The following is a 26,389-nucleotide window of genomic DNA, read 5'->3' as shown; positions in this document are numbered from 1 at the left end:
AGTTCTAGACTGTTCTAGGAAGAAAACCTCAAAATGGTTGGGTACAGATGGGCAGTTCTGTGCATTCAGGAGGCATCACAAATTGGGCTGCCCCAAAATGGAGCAGACTAATCCTGATCACACGCTCCCATGTGAGGCGCCCATATCTCGTGGCGGGGGAGGGCACTTGGTGTGTTCACGAGGTTGTTGGATGCCATCCCCTTAGCGCAGTTTTGGTTTCTTTTTTCCCCATACATTTTTAGTGGTCATGTGCATATACGCTTATCCCCTCATCTGCTCTTTGGCTGTGATCTTTAAAAAGACCAGTGAGGGCCTAGAACTAATTGGCAGATTCACACTGTCAATCCACCTTACTTGCACACTTGCGGTTAGATGCCAGGGAAGCCGGCTGGAGTGCGGCAGAACACTTTGCTACCCCTTTCCTACTGGCAGCAATTTGATCCGTCTGAGAGACATTGAAGTGTGAAGGCAAAATGGTGAGTGTGAAGGCAAAATGGGCGGCAGCTGTGCCTGTCTGACCTTGCTTTCATTAATCCACTTGGGGGAAGTACCTACCTCGGTTTGAATTGGCCATCTGAATTCAGCCAATAGCATTCTGCCAAAGGACATGGAAAAGTCCCCTTAGAAAGAAGGTACTCCCCCTACAGTCCTCTCTGGCTGGGGCTTGCAATCTCTCCCTCAGCAGGATGTTGCATTGCCCCTTCACACATATGGCTCCTCTCCTCTGTTTCCCAGGCTCCTTTCCTACACATCTTTCCCTGTCTTCTCTGCTTGCTTCAGACACCTGGAACAGGTGCAGCTCACAGCTCTGGGACAGCAGGGCTCTTGATGCTGTTGTTATCCTTAGATCTCTCTTCCTCCCTGTTCCTGCAGAGGTTGATTCGGGTCACTGTAGAACATTACGGATGCCTGGACTGTCTGGTAAACAACGCTGGAGATGGTGAGTGATGTTCAGACTGTGGGGGTCTGGGAAGAATCCGTGGGATGTATGTGTCTGGCTGGAAGGGCATTGCTTGTTTATTTAGAAGCCAGAATGGACTTGCTCAATAAAGGGTTCGAGGAACTATAGCTTTGCAGGTGGCTGTTTCCAAAGCAACCAAAGAAATTACAGTAACCTAATAACACAGCAGATTTTGATTAAGCTCTTGGAATTCGCTTCCCTGAGGCCCCATGTCTCTTAAACCAACCAGTTCTAAAGGATGTACATCTTCATTTAAAGAAGAATCAGCTGGTGGATGTAGTGATGGCTGTAGTTTAACTGGAGGTTTCCATACTGTTGGGGCTTTATGTGCAAGTATCAACCTTTGTGTCATGAAGGAGTTAAGCTGTTGTTTATAGGTTTTAACGGAGCAAGCTTAGCTTATGACCAATCAGATGCTGAGAGGATCTTCCTGCCACAGAAGGAGAAGGTCCTTTCATAATGAGGTGGCCTTCAGCCTGGCTGTTGCTGATCAATATTTTGGTGGCCGTACCTGCTCTCTGGCAGGTGCACAGGAGGAGGAGTTTGGGGAGGGTGAGTCTTCCTCCCTTTATTCTTATGTTGTTGTTAGAAAAGACACCACAATGGAGACAAGAGGGTGTAGATTAGTTAGACTGTTCTTTATTTTCTTTTATTTCCCATGTAACCCTTCCCTGATTTTATCTTGTAATAGAATTAAATGCACACAATTCTGCATTTGCTTTTTCCCTGTTACACAAATGCTTTGCTAATTTGTATCCTGCACATAGATTCATGTAGAAGAGGTTCATCAATGCTGATGAGCTATGATGAAACCTCCATATTCAGAGTCAATTAGGGTGGCCAGACCGTCCCGGTCACCCGGGAAAGTCCCGGTTCTGGCCCCCAATTCCCGACTCCAAGGGCTGGCTATACCGGGAACCATTAGAGATCCCGATTTAGCCAGCCAGAGAGCCGGTGGGCCGCGCGCGCGGGTGGGGAAGGCGGCGAGTGAGGGAGGGAGCGTCCCTGCGCGTGCGCAGGGCGATTGGCGGCGGTGTGGCAGGCTCTGTGCATGTGCAGGGACGCTCCCTCCCTCACTCGCCGCCTTCCCCGCCCGCGCGCGGGGCCCGGCGGCGGAGAGGCCGGCGCTGGTCCTCCCTCCCTCCTTCCCTCCCTCCTCCCTTCCTTCCCTCCCTCCTTCCTTCCTTTCTTCCTTCCTCCCTCCTTCCCTCCTTCCTTCCCTCCCCCCTCCCTCCTTCCTTCCTTCCCTCCCTCCCTCCTTCCTCCCTCCCTCCCTCCCTCCTCCCTCCCTCCTTCCTTCCTTCCTTCCTTCCTTCCTTCCCTCCTTCCTTCCCTCCCTCCCTCCTCCCTTCCTTCCCTCCCTCCCTCCCTCCTTCCTTCCTCCCTCCCTCCTTCCTTTCTTCCTTCCTTCCCTCCTTCCCTCCCTCCCTCCTTCCTCTCTCCCTCCTTCCTTCTTCCTTCCTTTCTTCCTTCCTTCCCCCCTTCCCTCCCTCCTCCCTTCCTTCCCTCCCTCCCTCCCTCCTCCCTTCCTTCCCTCCCTTCCTTCCTCCCTCCCTCCTTCCTTCCTTCCTTCCTTCCTTCCTTCCTTCCTTCCTTTCTTCCTTCCTTCCTTCCATGGCTCTCAAATATCCGATGTTCATGTCTTGCGGCTCTCAAACATCTGACCTTTATTCTGTGTTGCTCTTTTGTTAAGCAACTCTGGCCACCCCTGGAGTAGACAATACTGACTTTGGTGGACCCAAGCACTGATTCAGTGTAAGGGAGCTTTGTGTTTGTGTCTTCTGGTGCAATTTTGTTCTCAAATCCTGTATTTATGTCATCAGTATATGGGATAAGGCACTTTCTCAACTGTGCTGCATAATGCAGCCTATTTATTTTGTCCTGTTTGCTCTGTTGGCTCTATCTGTGCCACCTTCATCACTTTCGGGGTGTGGATCCCCCAGTGGGGTGGTCTTGCGACTCCCTCCGCCGGCTGTTTCTGATAGCCCTGCGCCCCCTCTTTCATTTGATATGTGTCCCGTGCGGGTGCCACCCTCCCGCCGGGAGATGCCGCAAAATGAGCCCCCTTGAGGCTTATGGCGGCAGGGCTCGGGGGAAGCGAGCTAGACTGCTGTTCTTTTGAGGGGTTATAGAGTGTTTCGAGCCCGTCCCTGTGGCATCGGTCCCATCGTTGTGGGGCCCAGGGGGCCGGCGCAGCGGCCCGCCGAAGCAGCCTGTCACTAATAACACAGGTCGAGATGCAGGACAAGAACCCAGAAGTGACCGACAGGAGTTTTTTCTCTAGTGGAAATTTCCACTGGAGAATTTGGGTCCCACATTATAAATGGGCAAGTATCTAGCCTTCATTGGTATTTTAGAGGTCAAAAAACAAGATGTGTACAGTGTCTTTGCTCTAGTGCCCTCCTACAGTGTACCACTTTCCCACCATCTAAAGCAGAGATGCTTCTAATATAGGTTTAAAGATTAAGGGACATCTTATGGAATAGTCAGTAGATGGGGGAATTTTTACATCAATACCACCTTTGCAAATGGTCCCTTAGCTGCATTCATACATAACAGCAAAGCATGGTTGACTCTGTCCTTGAGGAACAGCTCTCTTTTTATTCCAAATGACAGTCAGGATTTCTGTAATTCTGCTTCACTACACTGTACTAATAGTGTAGGCATAACTCTCTTGGAGAACTTCCCCTGGAATGTCACTGGAATCTGACTGGAATCTGACTGGCTTCTCAGCGTGGAACCCGTTCTCTCTAGTCTTCTCACTTTGAAAAAAGTAAAAAAAGAGTTTTATTTAACTTTATTTCCCCCTTTCCCTCTCTATAAATACTCTTGGTGTTTCCGGCGGTGATATTTGGGGGATTTTTGGGGACGTCACAGGAAGTGCTGTGAGGTCACTTCCTGTTTCTGGCAGTGGCATTTGGGGAAAATGATGTCATTTGGGGGAAATGATGTCACAGGAAGTGATGTCACTTCCTGCTTCCGGCAGGTGGCGCGGGGGAAATGATGTAACAGGAAGTGATGTCACTTCTTGTTTCCGGCGGTGGCATGACGTCACCGGAAGTGACGTCACTTCCTGTTTCCGGCGGCGCACGCACACTCACATCATTCCCACCTCAAGGTGTCCCTGGCTGCCCTCCAGCTATTATGGCCACCGTCAATGCTGATGAGCTATGATATGAAACCTCCATATTCAGAGTCTGTAACTCTCTGAAGACCAGTGCTTTTACTTAAATTCAAACATGGGGACACGTCTCAAAACAAAAAACAGTTACAAAGCTTTTGGCTGATACCAATCCAAGTATAACTCTTCTTGTGGCAAAAAAAAAAATTTCTATGGTTTTTAATGACATTTTTTTCTTTGTGGCAGGGGTGGAATCCTAGCAGGAGATCCTTTGCATATTGGGCCACACCTCCCTTATGTAGCCAATCCTCCAAGAGCTTACAAAAAAGAGCTCTTGGAGGATTGGCTACATAAGGGAGGTGTGGCCTAATACACAAAGGAGCTCCTGCTAGAATCCCACCCCTGCACTGCCATATTTTATGCTTTGTACTTAGTATTTCTGGTTGTTTGGTTATCTTTTAAATTACTGGTTTATATTATTCTACCACTGAATTATCAAATTTGTTAGCTTATGAGCAGTTGGTCTGTGAGCACAAAGTATAGAATAAAGGAAAGATAAAGGAAAGATTCAAATGAGTATTACTTTAAAGGGGGGAAAAGAAAGATGAAATCCATTAGCACTTTGTGGGAGTGGGTAGGCATGAAACTCTGGGCATTTTCACACTGACCTTACGCCGGAGCAACGTCCCTTTTCACCGCGCAGCATCTGCGCGGATTTTGCACTAATTGCTCCGCAGAACCCGGAAGAGCCACAAAGTCCCCCGGCTTTTGCATCGCAAATATAAACTGGTTTTTGGCGGTTTACATTTGCGACGCAAAAGCCGTGGGATTCTGCAACTCTTCCGGGTTCTGCAGAGCAATTAGTGCGAAATCCGTGCAGACGCTGCGCGGTGAAGAGAGACGTCGCTCCGGCGTAAGGTCAGTGCGAAAACGCCCTCTCTCTTTGAAGCTCTGGCCTCTATGAAATCCTCTTTCCCTTTTGTATCCTCTTGCAAACAGGTTTTTTCGAATCAACAGATGAATTCACTGCCCAAGAGTTCAAAAACATCATGGACATCAATACTGTGAGCGCTTTATTAGCATCCAAGGTGAGTGTTTCTAATATATAAGCAGATTCCCTGTTCCTGGTGGCAGCTGGCATCCTCCAGAGTTGAAAGTCAAGCAGGAAAAAAAATGGAACGGTATATGGTTTAGAGGTGCAGGGCTTTCCCTGGATCCTTCAGTCATCTGCTGCCCAAATCAGAGATGGGCCATGGCTCTTCCTCTAAGTACCTGCATTGTCCCCAAAGCATTCATCCCTGCTATCTCCAGTTGCCAGGAGTTCTGCTAGCCCTACTAAGGAAGGACTCTGCCAGTGGATAACTCTAATCTATGTGGATTAATATAATGGTCTGCAGTTGCATACAGCAGCTTTGTGCTTTTTCTCTTATGAGGTCTGAGACATAAGAGAAGGTAGTGGAGAGGGTGGTGGCATTACAGCTTCAGGCTTTCTTGGAGGACGCTGTTGTCCTGGATCCCTTCCAGTCCAGCTTCCATCCTGCCCATGGGACGGAGACGGTGTTGGTCGCCTTGGTGGATGATCTCTGGAGGCATCTGGATCAGGGTGGTTTGGCTCTGCTGATCCTTCTTGATCTGTCAGCAGCTTTTGATACGGACACCCATGAAGTGTTGGCCCATCACCTCGCCGATGCAGGGATACGGGGGCTGGCCCTACAATGGCTGGTCTCCTTTCTCCAAGGTCGGGGACAGAGGGTGGCGCGTGGGGGTGAACTATCCCAGCGGCACCCATTACAATGTAGTGTGTCGCAGGGAGCAATTCTCTCCCCAATGTTATTCAACATCTACATCGCCCCCTTGCCCAGATCATCTGGAGGTATGGGCTGGGTTGTCATCAATATGCAGATGACACTCAGTTCTATGTGCTAATGGATGGCCACCCGGATTCAGCCCCAGAGGAAATGGGTAGGGCACTGCAAGCCATGGCTGGTTGGTTGCAACAGAGCTGGCTGAAACTGAATCCATTGAAGACGGAAGTGCTGTGTCTAGGTTACAAGTGGCTGGGATCTGAGATCAGGCTCCCATCCTTTGATGGGGCTCCATTGATGCCCACATCAAGGGTGAAGAGCTTGGGGGCATTTCTGGATGCCTAACTATGGATGCCCAGGTTACCACCACTGCCAGATCAGTCTTTTTCCATCTGAGGCGGGTCAGACAGTTGGTCCTGTATCTTGACCCCCATGACCTGGCCACAGTAACCCATGCAATTCCAGGCTAAATTATTGAAACTCTCTCTACGTGGGGCTACCCTTGACCCTTTTCCAGAAACTCCAGCTGGTGCAAAACACTGCACCTGAGATGTTAACTTCGTTGCCTGTACAGGCACGGATCCATCCTGTGCTGTGTGAACTGCCCTGGCTACCCATTGAGTACCGGATCTGGTTCAAGGTGTTGGTACTTACCTTTAAAGCCCTGTATGACCAGGGGCCAGCATACCTTTGGGACCACCTCTCCCTGTATGAGCTCAGTAGGTCCTTACAATCTGCAAACGAATAACTTTTGGTAATACCCAGCCCCAGAGAGGTCCGCCTACCTGGTGGAATGAGCTCCCCCTGGTGATCCGGGCTCTGCGTGATCTGCTTCAGTTCCGCAGGGCCTGCAAAACAGAGCTCTTTTGCCAGGTTTTCAGCTGTGGCAGTGGGCATCTCTTGTTACCGGACTCCCCCCCCCCCATTCCATCCCAGTGCTACAAGATCTGCTGGACCTGGAAAATAGCTCACATCTGTGAGCAGAATCTGCCATCTCAGTAGTAATTTTAGATTTTATAGATTTTAAATTGGTCTTTTACTGTTTTTACTGTTGACTGTTTTTATCATGTAACCTGCCCTGCGTCTGTTCTATGGGAAAGGCAGGTTAACAATCGAATAAAATAAATAAAATCATTTCTCCTTACATTTTTGCACAGTATGCACTGCCCTACCTACGGCAAACAAAAGGAAACATCAACATGAGCAGCCTTCACGTTACTATTGGGTTCAAGAATGCTCTGTCACCTGTTGCATCCCAGGTAATCCTGACCAAGGGTCAAATCGGTTGCTAATTTTTTGAAATGCTTCTGCTCTTGTCCTGAGCTTTTTATAAGCAGCTTGGCTGGCAGATGAAGGTTTGCACAGCATGGAGAGAGCCAATGATAGTGTCCACATTCTCCGTGTTTTGAAAAACTCCACCTGTGGGCTCTCATAAATCAAGTTATTCCTAAAGGCACAGGAGGAGGCCAGGCTGGGTTTCTCCAGGCCAGCTGGCAATTCTCACAACGAGGCTAAAACCAGTCCATAACCAGTAAAGGTTTTGTGGAATTTCTATTTGCTTTCTTCTCATTATCAGGCTGAATAAAGCTCATTTCAGCCTCAAAGCTGAAAATATCTTGCATCTTTCACCCTTCCTGGAGAACCCCAAGTGAGGTTGCCAATTGCTTTGAGAAAACGAAATATTCTCTCCCTTGAACAGATGTTTCACCTCCCCCTCCCATTTTTTTCTTATGCAGAAGGAGCAGGTCTTTGTGAGGATGCTGATGACTCAGGTGCTCGAAGTCAGTCTTGGAGGACAAGACGGTCTGGCCAGCCAGCCTCCATCCTGTCCTCATTGGTGTGACCAGCAAGACTTAAGAAAAATTCCTTCTTCCTTTAAGAGAAGCTTGGTAGCCACTTGGATTGTAGGCATTATTCAAGACCATATCATTAGGAAACCTCCCCTTTATCCACTTCAGAGTGTAGTCAAAGGTGCAAGAGGAGGCCAAACTATTTCTGGTGAGTTGGCAATCCTGTTTCTTGTGTGTTGCAATGAAGACTCTGACATGAGTTCTTGAGGAGGGAATGAATTCAGCTTGCTCGGCAAGCAGTCTTTATTTTATATATGTTCACCAGTTATTCAAAAACATTTTAGTCTCAAAATACAATAGCATCACAGGAAGGTCTTGGAATAGGAGATAACATCTTGCTTTAGTCAGCAAGAGTTCACAATAGTTTGGTTGTTGCTTCCCAAAGTAACATTGTCAGGAAAAGAGGAAACAGAAGGCAAGCTACGACGTTAAAAGGTTGTTGTTTTTCCCCAGAGATTTGCAAGCTTGGCAAATCTCTTGATAGGTGGTCATTAGGTCAGGACCTGATCTGCCTAGTTTTTGGGATACCAGTAGCCATTATCATTACATGATATCCACACTTCTGCATTTCTCTTGCAGGGTGCTACGATTGCAATGACCAAAGCCTTGGCCATCGATGAGAGCAAATACGGAGTACGAGTCAACTGGTATAAATGATTATTATAATTATACAGAGTCTTGGATGCAAAGTGTCCTTTACAGAATACTCTCAGTGAAGAAAGACAGGTCCTCTGTAGCCCACTGCCAGGAACCACAGGCAAAGTTTTTTGCTAAAACAAATAAAGAGATAATAGAAGGGAAAATATAAAGAATGATTACAGATAATTGGTACTGAAATAGTGTAACAGCCAGACAAATGGGCTGGGGTAACTTTTCTGGAGAAGGCATAAGTGATACAAAGTCTGCATATTTCTTTTCCCTTTCGAATGCTATTGTTTATAATAAGAAAAGCACAAAGAAAAGCTTAGGTACAAAACATGGTAACTTCTAAAATTACAGTTTAAGAAATAAATCCCATAGTTTTTCATTCCACTAGAAAAATCTGCTTTGCCTTAAGGATGTACATAGGCAGCATCTTTTACGGCGGTATATCTGATAGCACCAAAGTGCCCAAACCAACTTCACTTACAGATAGAGAAGGTGTGTGTATGTGGGGGGGAGGGGGGTGCGACATACAAGCAGGTCTCCACTAGATGTGGGAAAATTAACAGCTTTGTCGATTAACTAAAATAAGTACAAGATACCGGGGGGGGGGGATCCAGTTGCAAAGAAATCCAAATCTCCTCCAGAGAGCCTGGAATGTACAGAGCAGGTCTGATTCCGCACACACCTTGGTCCGGGGAAGGTTTCCGTTTCCACATGGAGCAAGCTGGCAATTTCGCACCAGTTTCTCCGCACCGCCATTTTGTGCGGGGCAAACTTGCAATTTGCCGTTCTGCAGTGTAAACCTGAAAAAACAGGTTTACACTGCAGTGCAGCAAATCATGGGTTTGCCCCACACAAAATGGCAGCCTAGAGCAACTGGTGCGAAATCGCCAGCTTGCTCCACGCAGAAACGGAAGCCTGCCCCAGACCAAGGTGAGTGCAGAATCAGGCCAGGTCTGAGTCAGTTAAAGGAGAAGAAAATGGGGGGTGGGGAGAGAAATCAGCCTCCTCAAGTCCACCCCTTAAGAGTTTACAGAATCCTGGAGATTTTCCTGTTGTTTTTTCTAATATCTTAAACAAATGATTTCTTAATTCCCTGTGGACTGAGATTGCAGGGGCTGCATTCTATGCCGTATTTTTCTGGGGCATAGAAATGAATATTCAGGAGAATGGGGTGAAAGGTTTTATATAATGTGTTAAATTGTAAGGTCATTGTGGAAGGTACTATCCTTTTATGAATAATAAGACAATTCAATAAAAAATGAAAAAGAAAGACACGTCTTCGAAACTCATTCGCTTGGGGATGTGTTTCTTGATGCTTCAAGATGCCACTGGTCTTTTTTTTAAAAAAAAAAAAATTCCCAATCTTTTTAAATTTTAGCATCTCACCAGGTAATATCTCATTTCCTTTGTGGGAAAGGGAAGCAAATCGTTTTAAGAATCCAAAGGCTGTAATCCAGGAAGGCGAAAGTTATCAGGTAAGTGTGCTGTGGGGAAACAGGAGTGCTGCTGCTGCTGCTGCAGATGAATGGTTCTTCCTAAGGTTGCCATCTTCAAGGTGGGGCCTGAAGTTCTCCTAGAATGACAGCTGTTCTCCAGGCTACAGATATCAGAACTCAGGAGAAAATGGCAGCTCAGGAGAGTATAGGAAGCAGAACTCCTAGAGTGTCCCCAGAGGGTGGGTGATCTTGGACTTCTGTTATCTCCTATGGAAGAAGAATCCCCCTGAGCTCTCTCCCCTTCCCAGGCACAGCCTTTACATCTCCCAAGCAGGCCTTGGCAGCCTTATTTCTAGCAGATCTAAGGTGGTCATGAGTACAGGTGTGTATATACTAGCAGAAATTTGTTCACTCGGGAAATTCTACTGCTAGTAAATCCCAACCCACTCAGATTCAGCTTCTGAGACCCCATGATCTTCTCTTATGTGAGATAAGTATAGAATGCTACATTTATCTCTCTTCTCTTCCACATTTATAGCTGATGGGACACTTTGGGACCACAGAAGAGGTGGTGTTGGCTATTCTGTTCCTTGCCGCTGATGCAACTTTCTGCACTGGTCAGAGCCTTCTGATTACTGGTGGAGCTGAAATTGGCTTTGGAATAAAGTATCCGATGGGTCCTGACACTTCCCCAAGTGACCTTCAGAATATGAAGGATCCCTCCTCTTGGAAGCAATAGAAGCACAAAGGGGGGGTGGGGATAAGAGCTAAAAGTACAACCATCATTGATTCAAAGTCATTATTCAAACTTCATTAAATGCTTCCTATCTATGTTTTTCTGCTGGATTCCCCTTGACCAACAACTGGGCCTGTTTTTATTCCAAATCCCATCATCCAATAAAGACAAGGCTCAGAGAAAAGAGTCATCATAAATATGTAGTTGCTGTTTGGCTTTAATGCATGAAAATGAGTTTGCATCAAAGTCTCCCTTCTTAGCTGAACAAGAGAGGTTTCAGAAAGCACCAAGAACACTCAAGTCTTCATTTGCACCAGCGGGTTCATGTCTTGGGTAGGGTGTTAACTTGATCCATGATGTTTAAACAATGTTGCCAGATTGTTCAGACCTTTTGACCCTTCCTGCCATAAGTTCCTTACCCAATCCAAAGGTAGGGTGTCTGCTACCTCCTGAGATGAGAGAGTCCCTTCTCTCAGTCATATAAAAGGGCATGTCTCCCATGCCTCAGTTCCCAGCTCATATTTTAATGACACCTATCCATCTTGCCCTTCCTGGCAGGTATAGTAAATAGTTATCTCTTCACTGGAACACATCTGTGCTCTTGCTGACACTTTGTGCATTTTATGGCTCTCTTCCCTGGGAAAGTGAGAAGCTCTCAAAGCCCTTGCAGAACAGTAGCTATGATATCACTAAGCCTTTTTTGCTGTGTTTACAAATGAGTCGAGCTTAGGCACTTTTTAACTCTCCATGAACTCTTTCATCTTAAACGGATAGCTGAACCAGTTACAAGAAACGTACATTCATTGCTTTTTAATAGAAGTTGAGATTGGCTTTCTTATCTTGCTTTGCCAGATGTATTTTATGTCAAGTGCCTTGCTATGATTGAATGCTGTGTGATATGACTGAGTATTCTGAACAGGATGTGAAACACGGTATTGTTCATGTTGCTCTGCTTCCCCCGCGCTTTACTTGCTGTTAGCTGTGTAACATATTATAGAAGACACTCTACCAACTTGAGACACCACCTCAAGGCCATTGCTAAAGCAAGAGCAATAACCACCTGCATTCCCAGGACATTGGGAGGGAGGGGATACTCTCCCGCCAAAGATCCCCGCTTTTAATTGAATATGTAGCGGTTTTGTAGTACATATATATTGGCACAGGTGTATAGCATATAGCATATATATAGGCACAGCATATAGCATATATATAGGCACAGGTGTAAAGCAAGGCTGCGTTCTCGCGCCAACTCTCTTTACAATCTTCTTTAGCATGATGCTTCAAAGAGCCACAGTAGATCTAGATGATGATGATGGTGTCTACATCCGCTATCGCACCGATGGCAGCCTGTTCAACCTGAGGCGACTAAAGGCTCACTCCAAGACAATGGAAAAACTCATCCGAGAGCTACTGTTTGCTGATGATGCTGCACTCGTCTCCCACTCGGTATCAGCTCTGCAGCATATGACATCCTGCTTTGCAGCGGCTGCCAAGCTATTCGGCCTAGAAGTTAGTCTGAAGAAGACAGAAGTTCTCCACCAGCCTGCACCCCAGGAAGATTATCACCCTCCCTGCATCACTGTGGGTGAATCAGTTCTGAAGACAGTCCAGCAGTTCAGCTACCTGGGGTGCATCATCTCCTCAGATGCCAAGATCGACAAGGAGATTGACAACAGGCTGGCAAAGGCAAACCATGCATTTGGCCGACTGCACAAAAGAGTGTGGAGCAACAAGCATCTGAAAAAAGGCACAAAGATCAATGTTTACAAAGCGGTTGTGATGACAACCCTCATCTATGGCTCCGAATCATGGGTTTTATACCGTCATCACCTGCGACTCCTTGAGCGCTTTCATCAGCGCTGCCTTCGCACCATCCTTAACATCCACTGGAGTGACTTTGTGACCAACACTGAAGTCCTCAAGAGGGCGGAGGTTACAAGCATTGAGGCACTGCTGTTGAAGACGCAGCTGCGCTGGGCAGGGCATATTTCTAGGATGGAAAACCACCGCCTTCTCAAGATTGCTCTGTATGGCGAACTTTCCACCGGCCATCGAAATAGAAGGGCACCAAAGAAGAGGTACAAGGACTCCTTGAAGAAATCCCTTGGCACCTGTCGCATCAACCATCACCAGTGGTCTGACCTAGCCTCAGATCGCAAAGCATGGAGGCACACCATCCACCAGGCTGTCTCTTCCTTTGAGAACGCACGCATAGCTGGTCTTGAGGACAAAAGGAGATTGAGGAAGAATCGCACTGCTACAGCACCAACCCCAAATCAGACTTTTCCATGCTGCCACTGTGGCCGGATCTGCCTGTCCCACATTGGTCTTGTCAGCCACCAGCGAACCTGCAGCAGACGTGGACTACTGCACCCTTCTTAAATCTCCGTTTGCGAAGTCAAGCCGAGAGAGAGAGAGACTATATTGGGGCCATATTGCCTAGGGGCTTTAGTCTTAGCAAAAGCCTGTTGTGCCTTAAGGATTGTCAATAAAAAACTTAACCTTATCTCATGATTGGTGTGAGTTACTGAACTGCCGGGATCTTGACATTTTATATGCACCTGCAGATTAGCTCATATGTAGTTTATGTCTTATTTAGTTAAGAATCAGTTAACCAGATGATGTCAGCTAATCAAGACTTACATTGTTTAACTCTAATCTAATTATGAGGTCAACTAAATAATATCATGATAGGCAAGATTTAGAGGTGAGATAAGAACTGGTATTTCTCTAAAATATGCACTCCTGTAACAAGCAAATTAGATTTCTCTGGATAAGTCTCAAAAGAAGAACAGGTGAAATATCTTGGCTGGGGACTTGGGCTTTTTGATTATCCTTAAAAGCTGTGAGACAACCGGCTGTTTGCTATTAAAAGTATTACTTACTAAAAACCAATGCTACCTACTTTGATACTTTTAGCATTTATGTTCAGGGTAATTGTAGGGTATTTTTCATGCTTGCATTCCCTTCTGTCTAGCTCACTAAAGAAATAAAGTTGATGGGGTGTGACCGTAAGATATCTCAATAAAAGATAAAATCTTCTGCTGGTGTTCTGTCTGGTTTGTCGGTTACACTCAAAGAACCATGCTTACCCCCTAATTCTTTTGTATTATCAGAATTAAGGGTTAAAGAACATAAGAGAAGCCATGTTGGATCAGCCCAATGACCCATCCAGTCCAACACTCTGTGTCACACAGTGGCCAATAAAAAACCTCAAGTGCCATCAGGAGGTTCAGAAGTTGGTCTAGAAGCCCTTTAACTTTGCCCGCCCCCCAAGCACCAAGAATACAGAGCATCACTGCCCCAGAGAGTTCCAATAATATACTGTGGCTAATAGCCACTGATGGACCATATTTTTATCCAATACCCTCTTGAAGATGGCTATGCTTGTAGCCGCCACCACCCTCTGTGGCAGTGAATTCTACACGTTAATCACCCTTTATACAGGGGCATTATGATACTGGCTGATTTGTTTTCAATTTCCCTCCTAATAATTCCAAGCATGCTGTTAGCCTTTTTTATTGCAATTGCACACTGTCTTGACATTTTCAGTGAGTTATCTACCACGACCCCAAGATCTCTCTCTTGGTCAGTCTCTGCCAGTTCACACCCCATCAACTTGTATTTGTAGCGGGGATTCTTGGCCCCAATGTGCATGACTTTGCACTTGGCCACATTGAACCTCATCTACCACGTTGATGCCCACTTGCCCAGCCTCAACAGATCCCTTTGGAGTGCCTCACAATCCTCTCTGGTTCTCACCACCCTGAAGAATTTAGTGCCATCCGCAAACGTGGCCACTTCACTGCTTACTCCCAACTCCAAATCATTAATGAACAAGATAAAGAGCATGGGACCCAGTACTGAGCACTGCAGCACCCCACTGCTTACCGTCCTCCACTGCGAAGACTGCCCATTTATACTCACTCACTGCTTCCTATTAGGGATGTGCATTCGGTTCGGCCGAACCGAATATACAGCCGAATCAACACTGATTCGGATGTATACGGAATCGGCTGTAGCCGATTCCCATTGCCGCCTATTATGCGGCAGCCGAATACGGCTCGCCGTATGCTTCCGAATAGATATTCGGAAGTATACGGCTGTCAAAGCTGTCAAAGCAAAAGGCGGGAAAGTGGCTTCTGCAGCCTCAAAGGAGCTGCTTGCCTACTTTCCCGCCTTTAGTGGCCTCTTCCCGCCTCTCCCATAGCCTCCCTGGGATCAGGGAGGGGGGAGGGGGAAGAGGAGCCCCAGCAGCCAATCCAAAGCATGCATTTGCAAAATGCATTGCAAATGCATGCTTTGCAGGGCTGTTGTGTAGCTGATGGCCCAGCCATCAGCTACATTGTTGTTATTTTGATCTTTTGCTTACTTGGGTATCCAAGTAAGCACTGTTGTCTGGCCAGTCAGAGAGCAGTGCTATTTTTTGAAATTGCTCTCTGTAGGGCCATAGAACCTTTTTTTTTTTTTTTTAATTTTTACCATTTTATTTACATTTACACAGGACATTTTACATAGATACATTATACAGATTGAGGTTGCTTGTGGAATATACTATCGTTAAACATTCCTTCATCCTTATTACATTACCTAAGTGTTATTTCCATAGCTTTATTATCTTAGAAACTCTTCCCTCATTATCTCTTTTTATTAAACCAATCATAAAATTTTCCCCATTTCTTAATTGCATCAGTTCTAGATAAACCTCTTATCATATTGGACAGGATATCCATTTCGGCGACATTTAGAATTTTTTGTATTAATTCATCCATTTGAGGTATATCTTTCTGTCTCCAGACTTTAGCGAATAAAATTCTAGCAGCCGTTAGAATATAGACTGTGATATATTCGTCTTCTCGCGGGATATTATCTCTAACCAAAGATAGAAGCATTATCTCTGCTTTCAATTGTATATTTACATTTAATATCTCTCTTAATAGATTATAAACCATAACCCAATACTTTTTTGCAAAATCACATGTCCACCAACAATGAAAAAACGTGCCTATCGTTACTTCACATTTCCAGCACTTCGGTGACATCGCAGACTTGATTTTACTCAACTGAGACGGGGTGAGGTACCACCTGTGGAACATTTTTAAAAAAATTTCTCTAAAACTGACCGGTTTAATTATTTTATAATTATTTTTCCATAAGGTGGCCCATTGGTCTATCATAATATTTTTCTCCAAGTTCTTAGCCCACCTTATCATTGCCTCCTTGACCACTTCATCTTCTAACTCCATTTGTAACACATAGTTGTATACCCTTTTGATTACTTTATATGGGCCTGACAGTAGTAATTTATCAAAATCAAAATTCTGCCTTGTAAATCCTGAAATTTTATCTCTATTATATTTTGCAGTAATCAACACCATTATCCACCAATCTATCTTCATTCCCTGAATGTCTAACTCCTCCTTATTTTTTAATTTATCCATGTCGTCAAGGAGGTCACTGTATCTAATTGGTTTTGTAGTCTTCCATAATTGAGGCTGCACAGAAGCTTCTTCGGATGAGATCCATCTGGGAGTTTTCCCCCCATATATCTTATTTTTAATCTTGGACCAACCTTCCAAAAGGGACTTCCGAATCAGATGGTTTTTAAAATAAGTCTGAGGTTTCCCTAGATACCAGAGATTAGCATGCCAACCGGCTTGGAGGTCAAAACCTTCTATCGCTAATATACGCTTATTCTCTAAAAGTATCCATTCTTTTAGCCATAGAGTCGTACAGACTAGATGATATGCTTCTAAGTCTGGAAGAGCCAAACCTCCATTTTGCTTCTTGTCCAGTAGAATTTTCCATCTGATTCTGGGTTTCCTGCCCTGCCAGATAAAAGATCTAAACTGCTGATTGATTTTAACAAAAAACGGCTTTCTAACAGCGAAACATACCATTTGTAACAGAAACAAAATCTTAGGTAATATACACATCTTAATCAAAGCGGCCCTTCCCATAAAAGATAATCCTAAATTATTCCATTTTTTAAACAGTATTTCCATATCTTTTAGAAGCGGTGTGAAATTATTTTCGTATATAGTACTACATCTATTTGATAGAGATACACCTAAATATTTTATTTTTTGTTCTAATTTGCAGCCCATCTTATTCTCAAGTTCATGAGATGCTAAAACCGACATATTTTTCGTTAGAATTTTCGATTTCTGTTTGTTTACCTTTAAACCTGCTACCTCACCATACTCAGTTAGTTCTTTTAGGGCCTCCTCAGCTGACTCTAAAGGATCTTGAAGAATTAAAGCCATATCATCTGCGTATGTCAAAACTTTATATTCCTCTCCTTTCGCTTTAACTCCTTTAATTTTAGCATTTGTCCGGATCGTGTTATTTAAGACTTCCAAAGATAATATAAATAGAAGAGGGGATAGCGGACAACCCTGTCTCGTGCCTTTCTCAAGTATTATCTCATCCGTTAAATCTCCATTAACCACTATCCTGGCTGATTGTTTATCGTAGATCGCTTGAATATTTTTCACAAAATCCCCTCCGCAGTCCAGTTTCTTAAAAATTTCAAACAAAAAATTCCAATCAAGATTATCGAACGCTTTTTCCGCATCAATAAAAATAAAGGCAACCTGCTTATCCCTACATAAATCCAAATACTCCATAATATTGGCAAGAATACGAATATTTGTTCTTATATATCTAGATGGTAGAAAACCCGTTTGATCCGGATGGATTGTACTATTTAAAATCTTTTTCAGCCTATTTGCCAGAATTAAAGAGTAGACTTTATAATCCACGTTCAATAAAGATATTGGACGATAACATCTGATATCGTCTGGTTGTCCGTCCAGTTTAGGTATAAGCGTCACATTACTATGTCTCCAGGAATCAGGTAATTTTGCAGAGTGCCAGACCTCCTGAGTTAAATTTTTAAATTGATTAATTAACAAATCTTTAAAGGTAATGTAGTATTCTGCAGGAATACCGTCAGGGCCTGCCGCTTTGTTTTTCTTTAGCTTAGACCAGGCTTCTTCTATTTCGAACATAGCAATTGGTTCATTTAGAGTTTTTATTTTGTCTTCCGGTATCTTCATCAAAGGCTTTTTAGCTAAATAAGCCTCCTGATCTTCCTTAGCTATGTCGCCCTTTTTGTACAGGTCTGTGTAAAAATCTTTTATTATTGTCTTTAAGTCTTCCAGTCGAGATTTATATCTTCCTTCTTTATCTTTTAACACTTTAATTATTTTTTTTTCCTTTTCCTTCCTGATTCTATAAGCTAGCCACTTTCCTGGCTTATTTGCGTTATCAAAATATTGTTGCTTAGAATACGCTATTTTCCTTTCCATTTCCTCCAGCATGGCTAAATGAAGTTTATGTTTTAGTTTCCTAACTTCCTCTTTAATTTCCTTTTGTAAGGGATTTACCTTTAGCTGAGATTCCTTTTGTTTAATTAAGTCAGTCAACTCTGTCCTTACTCTAGCATCTTCCCGTCTCTTATTCGCTAGAAAGTTAATGACCAATCCTCTGAAATACGCCTTACTTGTTTCCCACACTATCGTATGCGACAACTCATCATGCGTATTCACTTGAAAAAAAAAAGTCATTTCTTTCTGTATTAAATCCACAAACTTCTTATTTTTAGTCAAGTTAGGGTACATTCTCCATCCAGATTTTCTCTCACTACTTCTCATTTCACACACTACAGGACAATGGTCCGCAATAGTTGAGGGGAGAATTTCTGCCTCCTGCACTGTTTTAACCATGCCAACTGAGATCCACATCATGTCAATCCTTGACCAAGAATTGTGCCTGTTTGAAAAATACGTATAATCCCGTCTATTTGGGTTTAAAATGCGCCAAATATCTACCAAACCATAGTCTTCAACCAATTTAACAAAATTTTGGGGAAAAGTATTACTTCCTTTCCTTTTGTTCTTCTTTTTGCCACTATTCCATGGACTTCTATCCAGATGTGGGTCATTTACTGCATTAAAATCACCTATTATGCATATATTTTCATATTCGCAATTTCTCACCTTATAACATAAATCTCTATAAAATGTGCCCTGTAAGTCATTGGGTGCATAAACATTTATTAGAAGAAATTTTTCTTGTTGTTTGACAATTTCTATGCCCTGAAAACGCGCATCTTTCCCTTCAAAAATTAGCTCCGCTTGAATATCACCTTGAATAAATGTTACTAATCCTCTTTTTTTTTCCCCCTCCTCAGAGGTACATATAGCTTTCCCTAAGCCTTTATTAACTAACAAATGTTCGTCCTTCTTTTTTATGTGGGTTTCTTGTAAACAAATGACATCTGCCCTAAATTTTTTAAGTTGGTGGAAAACACGTTTCCTTTTCTGGGGCGAGTTTAGGCCGTTTATATTTGCTGAAATGATCTTCATTTTATTTATTACAATTTATTTTTGATATTCTTATCACTCTGTCCACTGAGATTTTTTCTTTTTCTGTAACCTGGTTTCTCTATATGAACTTTCCTCTTCTTGGCCTACTTCTCCCTCCTCCCGTTCCTTTGAGTGTTGGGCAGACTCATTCTGTGTAGTTCTCTCCTCCCTTTCTTTAGGGTTTTTTAACCACGCCTTTCTTTGCCAGTCTTTCGTGTATTTACTAATGAATTCCTCTAATTTGAAAACGGAGTCTATTCTAAATCTGGAATTGGCATAGGTAAATAACAATCCTTCCGGAATTAGCCATCTATACATTATGCCTTTCCCCTGCAGTAACTCAGCTAACTTTGAATAATCTCTTCTTCTACTCCGTATTGACCAGGGCACTTCTTTCATGATTTTAATCTTGACTCCTTTTATCATTAACTGCTGGTCTTTAACTTCCCTCCAAACCTTTTCTTTAATCACCTTTCGGGCAAACCTCACATGTATTTCCCGCGGGAGATCATTCTTTTTCGCATATAACGTATTGACTCTATAGATGCTATCAATCTCCTTCTCTACTTCTTCATTCTCTATTCCTATAATATCCGTTAGTGCTTCCGCCATTAATTTCAGTAAACACTCACTTTTTTCCTCCGGTACATTTAGAAATCTGAGCACATACTCAGCTTGTCCCATTTCAATCTGAGCTATTTTGCTATTTAGTTCAATCTGTTTTTGCTCTAGATCTCCCATTTTACTTTCAGTCTGTTTTAGTTTATATTCTATTGATTTAGTTATCTTCACTACTTCTAATAAATCCTTTTTAGTATCACTGAATTTATTATCTAAACCATCAAATTTATCACCCAGTCTTTCTATTTGTTTGGATAATGAAGCCTGCAGTTGATTAAGTGCCTCAGCAAAATTCTGCTGTATTTCTTTAATTGACTCCTGTGCAATTGCAGCACCGACTGCTTTAGGCTGCCCTGGAGAGAATTTAAATTTCCCTTGTTGAGACATCCTACAGATCTGTATTCACACACTAACATCAATTTATAAGGAAAATTGTTTCACTAAATCTTATTGTCAGCAGTAGACACACTATCACTTCTTAAAATTAATTGAAATTCACTGTCTTAGGTTATGCACGTATTTAGCAATTAGCAATTAACAGTCAAAGAGGCAGGAATTAGACAAAAACAGATATAACCTAACAAAAAACACCACAGCCTGAGAGAGATGGTAAATCTTCCCTCTTTGTGCTTTCCACTAATTTCTGTCTTCAATATAGTACCCAGTCTGTAGTCCGTCGTCCCTTGGAGTGCTATATCTCTCGTTATCTACTTATAAGTTCTCTTTTCCTTTCTGCTATAAGTCAGCTTCACAGGCTGGTAGGATTCATCCTTAAAGTGACTGCTCCGATACAGCCCGAACCATTGCTGTCCTGTCCGTGTTCGCAACTCCAAATTGGCCTTCTGAGCCACCGTCGTGTCCTAGCTTCAGTTTCCGCTTTCTGACAACACCCCAAAGTCCGTAGGCAAACCAACTTTTACACAGAATCTCAGTCAGAATGGCTGCCAATTGACTTCGTAGACAATCCAACACCTTTACAGTTTCCCACAACTAAAAGAGAATACCATCCACTTATTCATCCGTTTGTCGCGTTCCTTCCCGTGGCCGCTGCCGCCGCCGCTGCCGAATACTGTAGTGCACGTCAAACACCTCCTCCTCCTCCTCACTCACGAACGGGGCGGGGAGGACTTGCTACTCAGTGGGGACCCCACCTTCAGTTGAAGCCGTCCAAACCACCACCAGGGTGCCCGAGAGAGGAGAAAAAAAAGTTCGTGCCTCTCACCAACCGACCTCCACGCACCACCTCCGTGGACCGGTGGCTGGAGCTAATTCATCTTCAGACGCCTTCTGCCTTCGGGAAATAAGGTAAGAGGGATTTGCGGAGAGCCAACCTGGCTCGTCCTCTCCCCTCGCCCCTTCTATGTACTATCGCTCTTCAACAGAGTAAGTACGGACCTGGACAGGCCCCCCTAGAAGGCTGAAATTCGACAGGCTTCAGAGCCGGTCTGAAACGCTGCCGCTCCGCTCCGCCGTAAAACCGGAAGTCCAGAGAACCTTTTTAAGGAGTCTTCCTGCTGGACTGACTCCTCTATTGCTGTGTTGGTGTGTGGCTTGGTGTGTGTGAGAGAGATTGTGCTGCTGCTGGTGGCTGGCCCTTGGCTTCAGCTGCTGCTGCCTGCTGCTCTCTCACTCCGCCTTACTTCCCTGGACTCAGAGAAGACAAGGTAAGACAGTTTTGGGGTTCTTGTTTTAGTTTTTCTTGGTAAAAGGACTAGAGTCCCTTTACTTGTCCAGATTTGGGTGGGTGAGTACTGGGTGGGTAGGGTAGCCTATTTGGGGTTGGGGTTAGGTTCTGCTGGGGGTGGGGGCCTGGGGTGGGGGTTTTTGCTAATCTGCCCATATCTTAATTTAGTGAGAGGACTTTTAAAAGTGCAGTGTCCTTTTACTTCTCCTGATTTGGGTGGCTTGGATTTCTTGGGGTTAGGGTGAAGGAGGGTTTTTTTTTGGGGGGGGGGGAAGTTCCTGTATTGTTAAAAGTTGAGTTTTTTACTGTTTCAGTGTTTGATTTGTTGCTGCTGTGTTGTGTTGCTGCTGTGTTACTTTTCTCTTCAGGTTATTGGGGGGGGTGCTGTTTGGCCTAATTTTCGTTGTTTAAAAGGCCAGTTTTGACCCCCTTTTCCTGGTTCTGGTTTTAGGGGTGGGGGTGTTGTTGTTGACTGATTTGGCCTGAGTTTTCTTATTGGTGAAAGCCACTTTTTAAAAACTTGAGTTGCTTTGCTTGGCCTTTTTTTCCTGTTGTTGTCACTTTTCCTGGTTTGGGGGTGTGGGGGGGTGTTGTTGACTGATTTGGCCTAAGTATTCTTATTGGTGAAAGGCCACTTTTTAAACACTTGAGTTGCTTTTCTTGGCCTTTTGTGATTCTGCTGGTTTTGTTTTGGTTTTTTAAAATTACCTCTGGTTGGTGTGGGGGTAGGCTGCCCCACTAATAAGGGTGTTTTTAGGGATTGTGTTTTTTTTGAAATTTAAAACAATATTAATCCAGTTTAGGGCTTTATCTCCTTTCACAATTCAAGTAGGCCAGATAGGGGTGCTTTTAAAAGTTTTTAGGTTTCTCATAAAAGGCAGCGTGACTACTAGGCCAGATCAGGCTCCCTTTTAAGAGACTAGGGTTGCAGCAGCGGTGCATCTGGCTTTCAGCCACTGAAAGCTGGTGCATCCTTAGATTTCCACAGGGTAAACCACAGCTTCTCTCAAGTTATAGGGGACACCTGATTTCTAGTTTGCAAGGAAATCAGGTTTGTCCCAGGATCTAGTTAGGAGAAGTTTAACTAGGAGGATATAACAAGGATTGCCTTCATCTCAAGGAAGCCTTTTAAAAACTGAAGCCAGGTAGAGGCAGGATCACCTAGTCTCCTAAACTTTACCAGACTACTACACCAACCCAAAGAAGGACAGGTTAGGGACCAAAAAACAAATAAACAAGCTTTGGTGGGAGGGTTTTTTAAAAAGAAGTCAGGGCACCTGTTGGTTCAGGATACAGTGCAGTGAGTTAGGTTTGTAAAAAACCCCACTCTCAGTTCAGGTTCTGTGAGACTGGCCGAGGGTGACATGAGTGACAGGCAGCAGAAGAGGGGCCCTGGGGGCAAGGCCAAGGAGAAGACTAGAGGGGTGGAGGGAAGGGGGAGGACCCTGCCCACCTGACTCTGGGGGGGATGCGGAATCACCTGCAGAAGCACCACCCAGGGGTGCTTCTTAAGGGGGAGAAGCAGGCTGGTGCTGTGTTGTCCAAGCGGACAACAACAACACCCAGCCAGGGGGTCCGTCCCATCGCGACTACCCCCGCTCTCCAGGAGCGTTCCGTGGGAGAACAGGGACGCCAGGCATCTCTGCCTGAGATGTTTGGTAGGGGCACCTCTGTGCCAAGAGGGGGAATCAGGCACGGCAGGAGGGTGCTCGCCTGGCACCTTGCCAGGTCGGTCGCCCATGGGCTTCCGTTTTCAGTGGTCGAGAATCCTGGGGTGCAGGGGTTGCTGGAGTACCTGGCGCCCTGGTATAAAATTCCTGCTAGAACTACCCTTAGCAGGACCATTGTGCCAGCTCTTTTCAGGGCGACCACATCTGTGGTGAAGGAGCATTTGTCCCGTGCTGCCGGGGGGACTGTTCATTTCACCTCAGATATCTGGACCTCCAAACATGCGTTCGAGGGGTATCTCTCCCTGACTGTGCATTGGTGGCAACCCAAAGAGGTGGTTGGGGGTGGCAGTAGTGACAGGCAGGGTCAGGGCCGCCGGGCCGGCTATCGCTGTGCCTTGCTGCACGCCGAAGCAGTCGACGCGCCGCACACGGCGGACACTCTCAGAGCCATCCTCTCACGGCAGTTAGAGGGCTGGGTAGGCAGCGGGGACGTTGCCAAGTGCTTTGTGGTGACTGATGGTGGCTCCAACATCAAGGCGGCTGTCCAGCGTGAGGGCCTAAAACGCCTTCCTTGCATGGCCCACCATCTCCACCTCATGGTCAAGGACGCATTGGGACAGACGAAAAACCAGGATCGTCTGTATCTAGCCGTAACCCAGGAGTACCGACTTCTGCTCCAGAAATGTCGCTACATCACGGGTCACTTCTCACGCAGCAATATGGACTCGTATTGGCTGCGTGAGAAACAGACACTGACAGGCGTGCCATGGCACCGCCTGCTCGGTGACGTCAGCACACGCTGGAACTCCACCTGCGCCATGCTGGAGCGCATGGTGGAGCAGAGAGCAGCCCTGGATGCCTTTGTCTCTGAGACGAGGGTCTTTCGGGATGAGAACCGTCTCACCCAAGAGGATTGGGTGGTCATTTCTCAGACTGTGGAGGTTCTTGGGCCCTTCAAGACCTACACAGAAATGCTCTCGTCTGACACGGCGAGCATCGCACTGGTCGTCCCCATGGTCCAGATGGTCCGTGAGGACCTGGCCTCGTTTCTAGGTCCAGCTCAAGGCCATGCAGACGTTCTTCCAGTGGTGCGCGCCCTGGTTGTTAAGCTGCAGGTTGGGTTAGAGGCCCGCTTTCAGACATTCACCTAGGATAAGGTCTACATGATGGCGACCATATTAGACCCGTGCCTTAAGGGCACAGTCGCCGAGTGGGCCAACGAGCTCGATCGCTGCGAGACGAGCTCTCCCAGAAGGTCGAGCGTTCCAGAGTCAGGGGGGGCCCAGTGCTGATAGTTGAGGAGGAGAGGGGTGGAAGCAGCTCATCTGCGACTTCCACTGCTGTTGTTCATCCCCAGCCTCCCCAGCTAGGCAGTGTTTCCCAGCAGACTCACGCCACGAGGAGTGCTGAGGTCACATTCATCGGGCGGGTCGTTGCCCCCTCTAGGAGCGGTAGTGCACCGAGAGCGGAGACGGGTGCTGCGATGGTGAGGGACTATCTTTTTGAGCCCCTCGAGCCGCAGGAAGCGTCTCCTTTGGACTACTGGGTCATGAAGGAGGGGATCTGGCCGGCCCTCTCCTCCGTGGCCAAGGCGTACCTCTCCTGCCCACCGACGAGCTTGCAGAGCGAGCTCGTCTTTTCACATATGGGCGACATTGTCTGTCCACATCGCAATCGCCTGCAACCCTGAACAGTTCAACAGTTGATCTTCCTGAAGGTGAACTTGCCTCTGTTCGGCTCCCCAAGCATGGATTTTGAGATTGAATGAAGTGAGCACCTACTTGTGCCTGCATCCTCTCTTGGCCCGCGCTTGGAAGATGGTTGTAAAACGCTCCTCCAATAAAAACTGATTAGAGTCCAAAGACAGCCCAAAAACTCACTCACAAATTGATTGGCAGTGCATCCCCCCCCCTCATCCCTCCCCAAACCAAAAGTGAATGCTGTTTTAAAATCTGCAAAGCGATCCTAATTTCTCCAGTCCTCCATCCACACATGCCTAATAATACTGAAAGGGCCATTGCAGCCCCCAACTGTAACCGACAGCACCCACAGGCCCAGCCAGGATAACCCACCTAGTTTTTTTTCAGGGGCAGGAGGAAGAAAGAGGGAGGTGCCAGTGATGATGACAGGCAGCCAGCAGCCATACCAATGCTGAGGTCCCTCTAATGGGACAGTGATGCTGGTGTGTTACTGCTGAGCTGAGAAAGAAGGAATGTTTGCCTTCCTCTCACATAATCTGAGGCCCTCCCAGTGATCTTCCTCATTTGGGGTGCAATTCTGGCTCGCCTCCTTGTGGTGCACCCTGGGTAATGCAAAAGGGCCGGGACCAGTCAACCATCCATCACTCAAGGTAAGTCAAAATTCTTCTTGCTTTGTGTTACAGAATGATGTAGAGCTAGGTGTGGTGGTCCACCACTTCTCTTGTTTGAGACTAGAGTTGTGTTGTTTGGGGCAGGGAAGCTGGCACCTGGGTGAGAGACCCAGAGCCAGCATGCTTGTTGTGGTTGGCCAGCTCTCCCGGTGTTGTTTGGGGCAGGGCTGGAGAGCTGGCATCTGTAGATTGTGTGTTCTGTGGCAGGGAAGCTGGCACCTGGTTGAGAGACCCAGAACCAGCAGGCTTTTTGGGGTTGGCCAGCTCTCCCCGTGTTGTTTGGGGCAGGGCTGGAGAGCTGGCATCTGTAGATTGTGTGTTCTGTGGCAGGGAAGCTGGCACCTGGGTGAGAGACCCAGAACCAGCAGGCTTTTTGTGGTTGGCCAGCTCTCCCCGTGTTGTTTGGGGCAGGGCTGGAGAGCTGGCATCTGGGTTTGCTGCAGCCAGGTCTGCAGAGCAGACCTTGAGCAGATTGTGTTTTGTGTGGCAGTGATGTTGGCAACTGGGTTTACATTGGTTCCAGGCCTGCGGGGTTCATAGAGTAGATAGAGGGATGTAGTGAATTTGGGTCCTATAGAGATTCTCTGGTGTGGTTAGGTTTGGCTTTGGGTGCCCCAGGAAATGGACCCCCTGGTCCAATTTTTTTTGGCCTTGTGGGTTTTGTGTGGGACAGTGCCCTGAAGCTGCACAGCAGTTTGGGGGGCTCTCCTCAAAACCTCCTGCTCCCCAGAGCCACTTTTCCCATGACAATTGCAGTGAGGAAGTGGCTCTAATTGGTTTTTTCTCACCATTGGGAGCAGTGTTCCTTTTGGGGTGCCCACAGATGGGTGCCGTCTTTTGGGGCCCGGGGGCGTTGCATGCTGGGGAGTCCCCTGAAGCTGCCCTGAAGTTTTGGGGGCTCTCCCTCAAACCCCCTGCCCCCCAGTAGCCTCTAATTATGCCGTATGTTGCCATTGATTTCAATGGCCCATAGGGTATAATGATGGAATAGGGGCACCCTCTTTGGGTACCCCTGGAATGGGATCCCGTGGCCCAATCTTTTTGGGACTTGGGGGGTTGGAGGGTAGAGTCCCCTTCAGGTCCCCTGCAAATTTGGGGGCTCTCCCTCAAACCC

At 45.9% G+C, this 26,389-nt stretch overlaps 1 protein-coding gene across 4 annotated transcripts; it reads left to right on the top strand.

The window, feature by feature from the left end:
* Nucleotides 1-558: 558 nt before the first annotated feature.
* Nucleotides 559-10,754, top strand: LOC132582929 (17-beta-hydroxysteroid dehydrogenase 14-like). Of its 4 annotated transcripts, XM_060254588.1 has the most exons (7): nt 559-632; nt 781-940; nt 5,082-5,170; nt 7,045-7,146; nt 8,317-8,384; nt 9,764-9,860; nt 10,360-10,754. In XM_060254588.1, the coding sequence occupies exons 2-7, from the start codon at nt 829-831 to the stop codon at nt 10,558-10,560; spliced, it is 669 nt and encodes a 222-aa protein (XP_060110571.1). In that variant the 5' UTR covers nt 559-632; nt 781-828; the 3' UTR covers nt 10,561-10,754. The 4 variants fall into 4 exon arrangements, with proteins under 4 accessions (XP_060110571.1, XP_060110570.1, XP_060110568.1 ...); XM_060254587.1 differs by lacking the exon at nt 559-632 and having other exon boundaries at nt 633-940; XM_060254585.1 differs by lacking the exons at nt 559-632; nt 781-940 and adding an exon at nt 1,148-1,288.
* Nucleotides 10,755-26,389: the final 15,635 nt, after the last annotated feature.

Source organism: Heteronotia binoei, chromosome 15, assembly GCF_032191835.1.
Source record: "Heteronotia binoei isolate CCM8104 ecotype False Entrance Well chromosome 15, APGP_CSIRO_Hbin_v1, whole genome shotgun sequence".
Classification (NCBI taxonomy): domain Eukaryota; kingdom Metazoa; phylum Chordata; class Lepidosauria; order Squamata; family Gekkonidae; genus Heteronotia; species Heteronotia binoei.
The sequence above is the reverse complement of the archived record's forward strand: the minus strand, read 5'-3'. Positions and strand labels throughout refer to the sequence as shown.

Bases quoted from the DNA above. Each gene is read 5' to 3' on its own strand.
- LOC132582929 (XM_060254584.1), top strand. From the start codon at position 1,363: ATGACCAATCAGATGCTGAGAGGATCTTCCTGCCACAGAAGGAGAAGG. The intron at 1,514-5,081 runs GTGAGTCTTCCT...TCTTGCAAACAG, and splicing joins GGAGGAGGAGTTTGGGGAGG to GTTTTTTCGAATCAACAGAT. The intron at 7,147-8,316 runs GTAATCCTGACC...TTTCTCTTGCAG, and splicing joins TGTCACCTGTTGCATCCCAG to GGTGCTACGATTGCAATGAC.